Below are 16,300 nucleotides of genomic sequence, written 5' to 3'. Positions count from 1 at the left end.
GAAATCAGTGGCATTCCTATACACAAACAGCAAGACAGAAGAAAGAGAAATTAAGGAGTCGATCCCATTTACAATTGCACCCAAAACCATAAGATACCTAGGAATAAATCTAACCAAAGAGGCAAAGAATCGGTCCTCAGAGAACTATAAAATACTCATGAAAGAAATTGAGGAAGACACAAAGAAATGGAAAACGTTCCATGCTTATGGATTGGAAGAACAAATATTGTAAAGATGTCAATGCTACCTAGAGCAATCTACAGATTCAATGCAATCCCCAGCAAAATACCAGTTTTTTCAAAGAAATGGAACAAATCATCCTAAAATTTGTATGGAACCAGAAAAGACCGCGAATAGCCAGAGGAATGTTGAAAAAGAAAAGCAAAGTTGGTGGCATCACAATTCCGGACTTCCAGCTCTATTACAAAGCTGTCATCATCAAGACAGTATGGTACTGGCCCAAAAACAGACACATAGATCAATGGAACAGAATAGAGAGCCCAGAAATGGACCCTCAACTCTATGGTCAACTCATCTTCGACAAAGCAGGAAAGAATGTCCAATGGAAAGAAGACAGTCTCTTCAACAAATGGTGTTGGGAAAATTGGACAGCCACAAGCAGAAGAATGAAACTGGACCATTTTCTTACACCACACACAAAATAGACTCAAAATGGTTGAAAGACCTAAATATGAGACAGGAGTCCATCAAAATCCTAGAGGAGAACACAGGCAGCAACCTCTTCGACCTCAGCTGCAGCAACTTCTTCCTAGAAACATCGCCAAAGGCAAGGGAAGCAAGGGCAAAAATGAACAATTGGGACTTCATCAAGATAAAAAGCTTTTGCACAGCAAAAGAAACAGTCAACAAAACCAAAAGACAACCGAAAGAATGGGAGAAGATATTTGCAAATGACATATTAGATAAAGGGCTAGTATCCAAAATCTATAAAGAACTTCTTAAACTCAACACCCAAAGAACAAAGAATCCAATCAAGAAATGGGCAGAAGACATGAACAGACATTTTTCCAAAGAAGACATCCAAATGGCCAACAGACACATGAAAAAGTGCTCAACATCGCTCGGTATCAGGGAAATCCAAATCAAAACCTCAACGAGATACCACCCCACACCAGTTAGAATGGCTAAAATTAACAAGTCAGGAAATGACAGATGTTGGCGGGGATGCGGAAAAAGGGGAACCCTCCTACACCGTTGGTGGGAATGCAAGCTGGTGAAGCCACTCTGGAAAACAGTATGGAGGTTCCTCAGAAGGTTGAAAATAGAGCTACCATACGACCAAGCAATTATACTACTGGGTATTTACCCCAAAGATACAAATGTAGGAATCCGAAGGGGTACATATACCCCAATGTTTATAACAGCAATGTCCACAATAGCCAAACTATGGAAAGAGCTAAGATGTCCATCGACAGATGAATGGATCAAGATGTGGTGTGTGTGTGTATATATATATATATATACACACACACAATCGAATATTATACAGCCATCAATAGGAATGAAATCTTGCCACTTGCAACGACCTGGATGGAGCTGGAGGGTATTATGCTGAGTGAAATAAGTCAATCAGAGAAAGACAAGGATCATATGATCTCACTGATATGAGGAATTCTTAATCTCAGGAAACAAACTGAGGGTTGCTGGAGTGGTGGGGGTGGGAAGGATGGGGTGGCTGGGTGATAGACATTGGGGAGGGTATGTGCTATGGTGAGCACTGTGAATTGTGTAAGACTGTTGAATCACAGACCTGTACCCCTGAAACAAATAATACATTATATGTTAAAAAAAAGAAACATATAGTAGGAAGGGAAAAATGAAGGGGGGAAAATCGGAGCGGGAGACGAACCATGAGACACTATGGACTCTGAGAAACAAACTGAGGGTTCTAGAGGAGAGGGGTGTGGGGGGATCGGTTAGCCTGGTGGTGGGTATTAAAGAAGGCACGTATTGAATGGAGCACTGGGTTTTTTATACGCACACAATGAATCATGGAACACTATTATCAAAAACTAATAATGTAATGTATGGTGATTAACATAACATAATAAAAAAAAAGAGTATTGTGCCTGGGGCGCCCGGGTGGCTCAGTCGTTAAGAGTATTGTGCCTATGGAACAAAGAATGAATTGGAAATTCACAAGAAGAGAAATGGGAAGACGGTTAGGAGCCTATGGTGTGATGGCAGTCCCAACTACATGTTTGTTCATTAGTATGTATATTCAAAAATATGTATACACATGCATAGGTACTGTATATCTGTACACATATGTGTGGTGTGTACATATATAAACATACATGTATAGAAAAACACATAGAAAAACATCTGGAAATATATATATAAAAAGTTGATGGCAGTTATTTCTAGAGTGGGGAATAGTATCAAGGATAGAATAAGGGTGGTATTAAAGTGACACTTTCAATTTTTACTCCACATATTTCCATAATATCTGATTTCTTTATAACGAGAAAGTATTCATATACTTCTTGTAAAATTAAAACAAAAGAACACAAAAAACAAGAGTCTCTTCCTAAGGCAAATCAATTCTTCTGACATAAAGAAAATCATTATGGTTCAGGAGAACTAGAAATTTATAGTCACATATCGTTTAACTGTTACAGACAGGGGCGCCTGGGTGGCTCAGTCGGTTAAGCTACTGACTCTTAGTTTCAGGTCAGGTCGTAATCTCAGTCAGGGTGGTAGAATCAAGCCCCGCATCAGGCTCTTTACTCAGGGCAGAATCTGGTCAGGATTCTCTGTCCCGCCCTCTCCTTCACCGTTCTTTCGCTCTCATTCATTCATTACATACATACATACATAAATAAATGTTACACACAGAATCAATCCCCTTATATTTGCAAGATCCAAAAAACAGTCTACTGCTGGAATCTATTCAAAGTCAGTAATTAGAAATGCAGACAAAAATTTATGAACATTGATATGAATTACAGCATTTTTATAACCACAGAAAACTATAAATAATCTAAGCATTCACTATCAGGGAAATGATTAAAAAAGGTCATGGTACAGAGGCACCTGGGTGGCTCAGTTGGTTAGATGCCCGACTCTTGATTTTGGCTAGGGTCATGATCTCAGGGTGATGGGATCGAGCCTGCCTGGAGCCCCACGCTGGTCTGCACGCCAGGGGTGGAGCCTGCTCGGGATTCTCTGTCTCTCTCCCTCTTCTTTTGCCCCTCCCCCCTGCGCATGCGCACTCTCTCTCAATAAATAAAATCTTTAAAAACAAGTCATGGTACATTTTCATGTCAATTTAATATAGATTTTAAAAATATTTTCAAAGGAGTTTAAATAGTTAGAAATGATTACAAGTGATAAAAAGTAGGTTAAAAAACATATATATAGAATGACACCAAATACATACATATATGAATATATACACAAAGTCATAGAATAAATTATGGTATCTAATTGTGAGACCTTTGGGTTATTTTATTTTCCAAATTGTAGTTGTCTGTATTTCCAAGTTTTCTATATTGAGTGGAAGTCACTGTTATTATTTAATTTTTAGAAATAATAATAAGGAAATCACTAATGCTTTCTGAGAGCAATTGGGGATATTTTCTACAGGAACACTGTTTTTGAAGTATAGTTTGATCATAAAGCAGAAATCTGCTAAGGTAGGATTTTAAGCAATAAAGGGAGCTGGAGAACTAGGCAACAGAGCTATCTGTGAATCTAGAATAGAGTTCTATGACCCATATTAGTACCTCTTCTACACACGTGGTAATCATTTCCCAAGTCTGGGGATCTAGGATAAAATACTGGTTGGTTAAAAGCTTAGGCTCTTGGATCCATCTAGCTGAGTTCCAAAACTGCCCCTCTCACTTCCTGACTGTATACTAATTTCTCTAAGCTTCAGTTTCTGAAGCTATGAGCACTTCTTCACCCTAAGCTGTTTTCAACATCATCAGTAATAGGCTTATTATCCTTCATTCACAAAGTAATTTGTATTTATGTCTGGTCTCACTTACTTCAGTGTCTGGCAACTCATCTCTAGCTATGGCCCATGCTTTCATTCCTGTTCACAAAGTCCCCAATGTCTTAGTGATGGGAATGCATTTAATACTTTCTAATACATTCCTAGTAGTCTCCTGGGGGCATTAGTTGGCTCTGAGTAAAATGGGGGAATCATGTAGTTCCATCATTCATAATCATGTACCTGACAGAATCCTAGCTATGGAGATGAGTAGATCCAGTCAGGAAAAATTCCAGTCTTAGGACCAACATAATTGAGAATTCATCAAGCAAATTAAGCCAACCTAACCAAAATTTCATATAAAGGAGTCTCTATGACAAGAAGCTAATAGCATTCAGGTGGTTTGCTTTATGCTCTAAATGACTATATACAAATAATTGCTGTATGTGGCCATAAAAAAGCAACAGAAGAACCATTAGAAAGTTAGGTACAATGCTCTTTGTATTATATAGGTATGTATGTGTGTAAATAAAATAAGTCTTTTGGGGGCTATAATTTATTATTGAATAAAACTAAAAATACTTAAACATCACTTCTAAGATTTGAATATTTAATATGAATTTACCTTTTTCCAAAAATATATGAGTATCACTTCCATCACTTTCTAACAACTGTTCTTCCAGTATCATACTGTCAAGTGAAATGGTATCCAGTGAGGTCTGTGAGGAGCTTCTCTTCATGTTCTTAGAAGAAACACAGAGTGGAGCCAGACTGGGCAGGATACGTTCCTTAGGCTTTCCACTGTTTACAAAATTATTAGAAAAACATCACATTAAACCTATTTTTCTATGTGTTAACTCTAGCAATGCCTTATTTTGTCATGAGGTTTACTGTCCAAAAACAAAATATGCCCCCACCACAAACATATGCACAGAAAACCAACCCCCCCCCCCCCCCAAATTCCAGTAGTATGTTGTTACCTTAAAGATGACTGAGATGTAAGTGTTCTAACTGTCGGTGCTTCTTCTTGATTGATTTCTAGGTTCTCAGAGAGTGAAGCTGTTTCTGGAAGCAAATCTTCAGCTTTAAAGACTGGCTCTATGGTTTCATGTCCTCTACTACTTAAACTATTTGAAAGTATGTTTTGATTACCATCAGTATCAAAGGATAGCAAATTTGAATCTTCTCTGTGGTTTAAGACACTAATTGAATCCGTATAAGATGAATCCTTTTTGTCACTTGTTTCTGATCCAATTTCTCCTGATCCACTTTTGCAGACAATTCCACTACTTTCATCTTCACTTATTTTCCCTAAATTTTTATCTGATAAACAATCCAGAAAAGAAATACCTTTTTGCAGATTTGTATCACTAGCTGATTTAAAAAGCAAAGGATCCTTCGAAGGCACATGGCTCAGGTCAACACTCATAGATCTGTTGTCTGACATGAGATTAACAGTTACACTTCTAATTTGATTTATACCACTACTATCTTGTTTCCTTTTGGAAGACAAAAATTCTCCATTTTCTGTAGGCAAATAATCAGGAACCATTGGGCTCACGCTTTCAGCAACAGGAGACTTAAGAGTATTTCCTTGATCCACTGGATGTAGCAAAAGAGCCACTTCTGCACTTTTAAGTAAAATTCCAATACAAATGGATGCCTGACTAGCAGGAGTGCCAGTCACAGCTTCTACATCTTTCCTTAAGTTCTCCAAAAGCAGAATAAGTGACTCATGGAGGAAAAGCAAGAGCAGATACTGGTAGTGATTGATCTGCATACTGACATGCTTATGAATGTGAACTAGGACATGAACATCTGCATCTGATGGTGAAGAGGAAAATCTTAAAAATGTATCTGAAGGTTTCTGACTACCATTTGTCAAGGGCTCAGATTCTGTACTGTAATACTCTTTCAAGAGCTTCTTCCGCTTGAGACGGCCAGTCAGATCACTAGATTCACTTCGTGATGTATTTAGACATACTTGATTACAAGACTGTAGCTCTTTTTGTGACACTGCATACCTTGTTGGTAAGCAAATCCAGATGGAAAGAGGGAAAGAGTCTACAAAATTTATTGGTCGCCCTTTCCCACTCTTTGTCCCTTCATAATCTATCCAAAATTGAGAAAAGTACAAAGCCCAAACATCTGTGGCAGCAGAAGTTTTAAGAGTGTGTTTATTCAACTTGGGAGTAATATTTCCTTTATAAACTTCATGCATTTTAGTATCTTGTTCATGAGCATGTCTCTGGAAGATTGGATGCAAAAGATTAAAATTGTCACCAGATTTGGGGAAGCTGGTATATGCTTTACTGAAAAAATCACAATCTTTAAAGTCTTGAAACAAAGCTTCTAGATCAGAATGTCGACAGTTTGGACAATGCCTTGTATTTGTGGCAATCATTTCAGAACTCTGAATAGAAACTGCATGTGGTTGATCTTGATGACATTCAGATTTCATTTCAGAAGGAATGACAAACTACAAGAGAAAAAACATTAATCTAACTTACAAATCCATATACATCTGAAGATAAACTAATCAGAAACATAATTTAGCTCAGGACTTCTTTTTGGTGTTTCCCCCCAGAACACTACTTTCCTACCCAGACATAAAATACCAACTCTCTCCCCCAAACATTTTTATTAAACCAAGGAAAAGGGACTTAACTGATTAACCACTAAGAAAAAAACAACTTACAAAAACCATAAATAATGAATAGTGAACATAATATATATGCATATTTGCATACAACATATCACAAAACAAAACAAACAACAACAAAATGAAACTAAATTAAATCAGTTATTACTAAAAGCTTACTATACCCTAAGTATATAAGTGGTAAGTTTGGAAAAAGGAACTTTTTCTTAGGATATTTTAAATCCAAGAGATTTGGAGGATGACTGGATGGGTAAATGGAATGACTGGAGAGATGTCATTAGAATGACTTTTCTGGGATAAAACTATTAAGAAAATAAACTTTAGAGGACAGGTCAAACTATTTACTAAAATAATTTTTCAGAAATAACCTCAGTCCTCAAAATATTCACATCAAAGAGTTCAAAGGGACTGGTTTTAAAACTGTACATATTGAGAAAGTGTAAAGATCATTACATAACTGTCTTAGAGTATAATAGTAAATAAAATTGTAAAATAAAATAATTGTTATAAAATGTGTCTTTTTATATTGAATATAGTAAGATCTTTGAGGAAATCTTTAAAACATTTTTGTGATGTAGGAGTTTTATTCATAACCGCATTTTACAGAGAAGAAATTAAAGGTATAGAAACTTAGAGTACCAGCAACAACCTAGAAACTGAAATTTTTCATCCATGTCCAAGTCTTATTCTATTTACTACACTATAGTAGCTGTTTTATTAAAAAAAAAAAACTTCCCTCCTTTAGAGCTAAAATATGCATGGGATTCAGATTATCAACTACTTGGCTGTAATACAAATCAACTTCCTATTATCTTTGGATATCAGTAACAGGAACAGAGTAACTGAAAAATTAAACACAGATCTAACTTACTAGTTCTGTTGTATTAATTACCACTTTTGAAAGAAAAATTTTATCTGGTCTGGTAAGATGTAGGGAAAAAAATGACTAAATTTTATTTCTGCTTACCTCCAAATGGATGAGCAGTGATAAAATAAAAGTTTTTCCAAACTTAGCACTTATATACTTAGAGTATAGTAAGCTTTTAGTAATACTTTTAGTAATACTGATTTAATTTAGAAAGAAGGGGGGAAAACAGTCGCTTAAAGCTTTTTAAATTAAAAATCAAAACTAAAACTGAAATTTCAAAATCAAAATTAAGATTACAATAAAGTTGATTTATATTTGAGTACCTATCTTAAATCCTAGAAATTCTAATGCTATTAACTTCTCTAAAAACAGTTTTGTGGGGCGCCTGGGTGGCACAGTCGGTTAAGCATCCAACTCTTGGTTTCAGCTCAGGTCCTAACCTCAGGGTCATGAGATCGAGCCCCACACTGGGCTCTGTACCCAGTGCAGCGTCAGCTTGAGACTCTCCCTCTGCCCCTGTCCCCACCTCTCTCTCTCTCTCAAGTAAATAAATAAATCTTTAATAAAAAAAGGAAAGAAATATGGTTTTGTTGTTACAGCCACTTGTTTACATGGTACCTTTAGCATTAAGCCATCAACTCGAATATCAACATGCTCATCAGATTTTGAATGGTCATTCAACTTGTATACAGCCATAAATTGATTAAGACTCTGTTTTAAATCCAACAGAAATTGATTTAACCATAGAATACTTCTTTCATCCACAGTAAACTGTAGTGCATTCAGTTGGCTATAAAGGTTGGCAGATGGAACTGTGGAGAAAAAAAATTAGAAAAAAATTTTTAATGAACAGATAGTCTAAATCTTCCTTGAGAGAAAACATTTTTAACAACTTTTATTCTTTTTAAATTAAGATAATAAGGTTTTGAAATTTTATTTACAAAATTAAAGTGACATGTGGATGATAGCAAACACTTTTAGATAGACAAAACAAGATTTTTCTATGCTTCACTAACTGAAAATATACTACTTAATCTAAAACTATCAGTATGAATAGGAAGTACTATTTAGATCTCTTTTCCTAATGTTATAGTCACCAAGAAGCAAACTTCAAAAAACCTTACCTTCTTGATGAAGTATCACATCACAGTTGTGGTCCTTAATCAGATATTTCTGTAAGGACTTATACTACATGCATGCAATCCGAATCCTCTAAAATATGAGAACAGTGACTTATGAAAGTGGTAAACAAGGCAGATCTCCTTGAGAGGCCATACACTTTTATTCTCCACTTAATCCTAACCCTAGAATAGTGCTTGGTGCAAAGTAAAAACTCAAGTATCTAGTAAATAATAAAAGGAATATACTCTTTTTCATAGCTCCCCCCAAATATTAGAATGCTCAGGAGTTGGATAAATGTTTTAGTGCTAATTTATATTAAACAAATATTCACAATTATAGTATATATCACTTCCTGTAATCCTTTTGTTTATACCATAAAAGCCATTATTATTTTCAGAGTATCTTTTATTTATAAAAAATCTTTTATTCTAAACATTCAGACCTATTTACTTCTAGTAAAGCAAATAGCATGCATATCTAGAACTTTTCGACAATAATAATTTAGGAAAATAAACCCAAGGAATAGGATATCAATAAAGAGACAGCATTATAATAATGTCCTGAATAGGACATTTTTGGCATTCATTCATTCATTTGTTCATTCATTCCTTCATTCATTTTCTTTCAACAAAGATTCACTGAACACCAACTACATTTTGTGTATGGTGTAAAGTAATAAAAGTAATAAAAAGTCCGTAGGTTTTTATTCAAGACAGACACAGGTAGAAAAATTGCAATTCAAGTCCAACAGAGACAGCCAATTGGGATGTGGAGGTGCTTGTATTTGAAAATAGAAAGGCAGCGAGATGTTGAGATCACATCACTCTAGAAGGAAGGAAGAAAGGCCTCTCAATTATAGACTTTGTGATGATGACAGCTACAGAGAGGACTAGAGAGCAAATGCAGTCCCCAAGGCTACAGTACAGAAGGAAAGAAGAACCCGGGCTCTGCAGATCTGGGACAGAGAAAGAAACCTGGTGTACTAAGCAGTAGAAAAGTCTATACAGTATCTAACAGAGGATTACTTATGAAATAGATTATTATACAGTTATTAAAGATATTTAAAATAAACCTGTAGAAACCTGGAATATGCTCATATCATCAAGGGGAAAGGACAGGATGTAAATAAAACATATAATAGAAACACATATATTAAAAACAGGACTAGGAACACTATGCTTATGGTTATGGTCTGAACCATGTCCCCTCAAAATTGATATGCTAATAAAGTTCTAACTCAGGGTATCTCAGAATATGACTGTATTTGGAGAAAGAACTTTTAAAGACGCAATCATGGTAAATATGAGTTCATGTGGGTGGGCCCTAGTCCAATATGATCGGCATTATTAGGAAACACAGAGGAAAGACCCCATGAAAAGATAGAAATCTACAAGCCAAGGAGAGGTCTTTGAAGAAACGACCCTGCTGACACTTGATCTAGAACTTACAGTCTCAAGAATTATGAGGAAATACATTTCTTTTGTTTGAATCACCCAGCCTATGGTACTTTGTTATGACAGCCCTAGCAAATTCATACACTTATGTTTTAGCAGAAGTCATCTCTAAATTGTAGGCTTGTGAGCAATTATTTTTGGCATTTAAAAAAAAATAACCCATAATATATATTACATTTACAATATTTAAAAAGTGATATATTTTAAAGTTGGGTTGCTTAACAAAGAGATGAAATGTAAGGACTGAAAATGGATCTTTGTACATGGGGATTCAATGCACTCTCCTCTTTATTTTTATGTATGTTTGAAATTTTTGATAATGAACAGTTAAATTAAAAACAGTTAAAAGTAACCTAGCAATTCCACCCCTAAGTATCTATGGAGCTAGGGTTTAAATTGCTGAGAAGGAATCTTACATTTTTATCAGAAAAAATATATATATTGTAAAATGAGATTATATTCCTTTGGCACATGTTAACAAAACTGATAGAAATAAATAAACCTAGATTAGAAATCAGAAATCCTGGAAACTAGTCTTAACTCTGAAGAATTACTAGTTCAGTGATGTATTAGTTAAAGAAAACAATGATTTGTGAGAGGTGCGGAAGGCTGGAAACAATGGGATTCTCCAATTATAGACAAATGGTTGTGAATATCCTAGGAAGGCGTGTAATATAGCTGGGGACTGGAGGGAAGACACACAACGAATTTTGATATAGATGACCCATCCTTGAGTTTCAGCTGTGCCATCTTACTAAGGTGCTGAGCAAATGTCTTTACTTAATTTCCTCACTGTTTTAGTCAGGAAGGTAGAAAAGAGAAACAAATGAGAAATAACAAAAGACTACTGAAAACCATGAAGATGGTGAGAATTAGATCCCAAAACTTTGGCACAAACAAGAATTAAATGGTTAGACAGTTAAACAAAAAGGTACACATAAACAAAGGCAAATTTTAGTTTGCACAACTCCTGGATGAACTGAGACAATAGTATAGAAATTTACCATTCAAAGAACACAAATGTATAATTATTTTAACCTTAGGACCCCAAAATACCTTACAAACAAAAATTCATGTAACTCAATGTTTCTAGCTAAAGACAAGAGCCAAAGGTTGTCCAAAGTATACGTTTGTGCATTAAAAAACAGCAAAAAAATTTCTCTATAGCTAAAAGAATAACTCATTAATTTTTCAATGAAATATAGTTTTATATAGCTGAAATATAAATAGGCTTTACTAAGGGAAAAAAATGACCTTATTCTATAAATAACCTAACTTTCATAAATTCTTTCATTCAACAAACAGCTACTAAGTAAAGAAATGAGTCAAACCTCAGGGATAAAATGAAGCATGACTACTACATAATTCCCAACATTACGGATGGCTACAACCTGGGGCACCTGGGTGGCTCAGTTGGTTAAGCGTCTGCCTTCAGCTCAGGTCATGATCTCTGGGTGCCTCACCTCAGGCTCCCTGCTCAGCGGGGAGTATGCCTCTCCTCTCCCTCTGCCCCTCCCCCTCCTCATGCGATCCCTCTCTCTCACTCTCTCAAATAAATAAAATAATTTTTAAAAAGATTAAAAAAAAAAAGGATGCTACAAGCTAGTGAGAGAAAAAACATGAATAATCAGAATATGTAAAAAACGCTATACTATACAGGCACCTGGGTGGCTCAGTCTGTTAAGCCTCTGCCTTCAGCCCAGGTCATGATCCTGGGGTTCTTGGATCGAGCCCCTTGTTAGGCTCCCTACTCAGCATGGAGTTTGCTTCTCCCTCTGCTACTCTCCCTGCTTGTGTTCTCTCTCTTTCACTCTCGCTCAAATAAATAAAATCTTTAAAAAAAAATACTATACTATAGTTATATACTAAGTACAATGACAAGTGAACAATGAATTTTGTTTATAAAACTCAAAAACTTAGGAAGAAACAGAACAACTTCCCAAGTAATGGACAAGTAATAAAAAAGCAGGAAACTCTCTTACTTGGAAAATCCTTTCCATCTGGATAGTAATATTCTGTGAATTCTATATAGACAGCTGACATTTCCTGTGGAAGATACAGGGATTTCTTATTGCAAGAAATCATACTCTTGGGGGAAGAACGACATTGTTCTGCTGTAGAGACCTGAAAAAATAATTAAGCATATTGAAGTAACACTAAATAAAGCCCTTTCCAAACAATTTATGCCACATCAACATCACTTCAAACTCCTAAAACTACTTCAAATAATTTATTAATTTCCAATGAAAACGTTATTATATATTTAAGCTCACATTAAATTATTTTTAATAATACCAATCAACTATTCAGAAAACTATAACCTCTTTAAAGGCTTATCATAACAACTCTTTACAATAGTCCTTGCAAACCTATTATTTTGAGCCATAAAATATCAGAATATTTCTGTAACAGAAATAAGTAAATGGTACAGTCAGAACACAGATCCAGGTCCACAAGAACAGACTGCTTCCCTGGTGTGTATTTATAGTAATAGTTTATCACAATTTATCATTATGAAAAATAATTAGCTATATACAGAGTTTCAAGCTGGGATAATAAAAAAATTATGGAGATGGATAATGGTGATGATATGGGAATGGCTGTACAACTCTGTAAATAAAACAATGCCAATGAATACGACACTTAAAAATAGTGAAATGCTATCAAAACATTACGTTGTACACTTGAAACTAATATAATGCTATATGTCAATTACACCTCATTTTTTAAATTTAAATTTGATTAGCCAACACATAGTACGTCATTAGTTTCATATGTTGAGTTCAATAATTCATCAGTTGCATGTAACACCCAGTGCTCATCACGTGATGTGCCCTCCTTAATACCCATCACCTAATATCCCATCCCCCTACCCACATCCCTTCCAGCAACCACCAGTTTGTTTCCTAGAGTTAAAAGTCTCTCATGGTTTGTCTCACTCTCTGATGACTTACCATTCAGTTTTCCCTCCTTTCCTCTATGATCCTCTACTCTATTTCTTATATTCCACATGTGAGTGAAACCATATGATAATTTTTTCTGACTGACTTATTTCCCTCAGCATAATACCCTCCAGTTCGATCTACGTCGATGTAAATGGTAAATATTCATCCTTTCTGATGGCTGAGTAATATTCCATTGTATATATATACACCACCTCTTCTTTATCCACTAATTTGCTGATGGACATCTTGGCTCTTTTGACAGTTTGGCAATTGTGGACATTGCTGCTATGAACACTGGGGTGCATGTGCCCCTTCGGATCACTACATTTGTATCTTTGGGGTACATACCTAGTAGTGCAATTGCTGGGTCACAGGGTAGCTCTCTTTTTAACTTCTTGAGGAACCTCTATACTGTTTTCCAGGGTGGCTATAGCAGTTTGTATTCCCACCAACAGTATTAAGAGGGTTCCCCCTTTCTCCACATCCTTGCCAACATTTGTTGTTTCCTGTCTTGTTAATTTTAGCCATTCTGATTGGTGTCAGGTGGTATCTAATTGTGATTTTGATTTGTATTTCCCTGATACCCAGTGATGTGGAACATTTTCTCATGTGTCTGTTGGCCATTTGATGTCTTCTTTGGAGCAATGTCTGTTTATGTCTTCTACCCATTTCTTGACTGGATTATTTGTTCTCTGGGTGGTGAATTTGGTAAGTTCTTTATAGATCTTGGATACTAGCCCTTTATCTGATATGTCATTTGCAAATATCTTCCTCCATTCTGTCAGTTTTCTTTTGGTTTTGTCAACTTTCCTTTGCTGTGTAAAAGCTTGTTATCTTGATAAAGTCCCAATAGTTCATTTTTGCTTTTGTTTCCCTTGCTTTTGGAGACGTGTCTACCAAGAAGTTGCTGCAGCCAAGGTCAAAGAGATTGATTCTGTGTTCTCTAGGGTTTTGACGGACTCCTGTTTCATATTGAGGTCTTTCATCCATTTTGTGTTTATCTTTGTGTGTGGTATAACAGAATGGTCCAATTTCATTCCTCTATATGTGGCTGTCCAATTTTCCCAGCATCATTTATTGAGAGACTGTTCTTTTCCATTGGATCTTCTTTCCTGCTTTGTCAAAAATCAGTTGACCACAGAGTTGAGGGTCCATTTCTGGGTTTTCTATTCTGTTCCATTAGTCTATGTGTCTGTTTTTTGTGCCAGTACCATACTATCTTGATGATTACAGTTTTGTAATATAGTTTAAAGTCCAGCACTATGATGCCACCAACTTTGGATTTCTTTTTCAACATCCCCTTGGCAATTTGGGGTCTTCTCTGGCTCCATACAAATTTTAGGATTATTTGTTCCAGCTCTGTGAAAAATGTCTATGGTATTTTAATAGGGATTGCATTGAATGTGTACATTGCTCTGGGTAGCATAAACATTTTAACAATATTTCTTCTTCCAACCCATGAGCATGGAATGTTTTTCCATTACTTTGTATCTTCCTCAATTTCTTTCATAAGTGTTCTGTAGTTTTTAGATTATGGATCCTTTACCTCTTTGGTTAGATTTATTCCTAGGTATCTTATGGTTTGGCGTGCAACTGTAAATGGAATTGACTCCTTAATTTCTCTTTCTTCTCACTGTTACTGTATAAAAATGCAACTGATTTTGTGCATTGATTTTATATCCTGCCAGTTTGCTGAATTCCTGTATGAGTTCTAGCAATTTTGGGGTGGAGTCTTTTGGGGGTTCCACACAGAGTATCATGTCATCTGTGAAGAGTGAGAGATTGACTTCTTCTTTGCCAATATGAATGCCTTTTTTTTGTTTTGTTGTCTGATTGCTGAGGCTAGGACTTCTAGTACTATGTTGAACAACAGTGGTGATAATGGACATCCCTGCCGTTTTCCTGACCTTAAGGGAAAAGCCTCTCAGCTTTTTCCCATTGAGAATGATATTCGCTGTGGGCTTTTCATAGATGGCTTTTTTGATATTGAGATATGTTCCCTCTATCCCTACACTGTGAAGAGTTTTAATCAAGAAACAATGTTGTACTTTGTCAAATCCTTTTTCTCATCCATTGAGAGGATCACATGGTTCTTGTCCTTTCTTTTATTAATGTGATGTATCACATTGATTGATTTGCGGATGTTGAAGCACCCTTGCAGCCCAGGAATAAATCCCACTTGGTCGTGGTGAAGAAGCCTTTTAATGTACTGTTGGATTGTATTGGCTAGTGTGTTGGTGAGAATTTTGGCATCCATGTTCATCAGGAATACTGGTCTGTAATTCTCCTTTTTGGTGGGGTCTTTGTCTGGTTTGGGGATCAAGGTGATGCTGGCCTCACTGAAAGAGTTGGGAAGTTTTCCTTCCATTTCTATTTTTTGAAACAGCTTCAGAAGAATAGGTATTACTTCTTCTTTAAATGTTTGGTAGAATTCCCCTGGAAAGCCATCTGGCCCTAGACTCTTGTGTGTCAGGAGATTTTCTTGCTGGCTATGGGTCTGTTTAGGTTTTCTATTTCTTCCTGTTGCAGGTTTGGTAGTTTATATGTCTCTAGGAATGCATCCATTTCTTCCAGATTGCCTAATTTGATGGCATATAGTTGTTCATAATATTGGATTTTATTTCTGCACTAAGAGATTCTCTAGTGTCTTTTATACTTTTTCAAGCACAGCTAGTAACTTTATAATCATTATCCTGAATTCCAGGTCTGACATTTTACTTATATCCATATCAATTAGATCCGTGGCAGAGAGTATTACCTCTCATTCTTTCCTTTGTTGTGAATTCCTCCTCCTAGGCATTTTGCCCAGAGAAGAATGGATGAATGGGATAACAAAATCAAAAATATCAACCACGGCCCAAGTGAAATACACACTAGACAAATCTAAAGAGGTCAGAAACCAAAAACAAAAAGAAAAAGGGAAAAAGGGGCACCTGGGTGGCTCAGTTGTTAACTATCTGGGCTCAGGTCATGATCACAGGGTCCTGGGATAGAGCCCTGCATCGGGCTCCCTGCTCTGTGGGAAGCCTGCTTCTCCCTCTCCCACTCCCCCTGCTTGTGTTCCTGCTCTCGCTATCTCACTCTCTGTCAAATAAATAAATAAAATCTTAAAAAAAAAAAAAAGGGAAAAAAGTAAGAATATAATTTCCCAGGTGGACAAAACAGGGTGACCCGCTTGGTCCTGGGTATATTTTGGTCTGTTTGTTAGAAGACACTAAATCCCCAATTGTAAAGAAAGCAAAACATATATATATATATATATATATATATATATATATATATATATATATA

At 36.0% G+C, this 16,300-nt stretch overlaps 1 protein-coding gene across 4 annotated transcripts in view; it reads right to left on the bottom strand.

Moving 5' to 3' along the window:
- UHRF1BP1L (UHRF1 binding protein 1 like) overlaps positions 1-16,300 on the bottom strand; it is a 107,964-nt gene that overhangs the window by 30,262 nt on the left and 61,402 nt on the right. For all 4 annotated transcript variants that reach the window (XM_034987759.1, XM_034987758.1, XM_034987761.1 and 1 more), the window contains 4 exons: positions 12,047-12,188; positions 8,107-8,300; positions 4,939-6,437; positions 4,584-4,759 (listed from right to left, as the gene is read on the bottom strand). In XM_034987759.1, the coding sequence (XP_034843650.1) occupies positions 4,584-4,759; positions 4,939-6,437; positions 8,107-8,300; positions 12,047-12,188 (2,011 nt within the window). The remainder of the gene's footprint in view (positions 1-4,583; positions 4,760-4,938; positions 6,438-8,106; positions 8,301-12,046; positions 12,189-16,300) is intronic.

The sequence above is a fragment of the Mirounga leonina genome, unplaced genomic scaffold (assembly GCF_011800145.1).
Source record: "Mirounga leonina isolate KUSES-001 unplaced genomic scaffold, KU_Mleo_1.0 Mir_418, whole genome shotgun sequence".
NCBI lineage: Eukaryota > Metazoa > Chordata > Mammalia > Carnivora > Phocidae > Mirounga > Mirounga leonina.
Note: the sequence above shows the minus strand (reverse complement) of the source record. Positions and strands in the feature narration are given on the sequence as shown.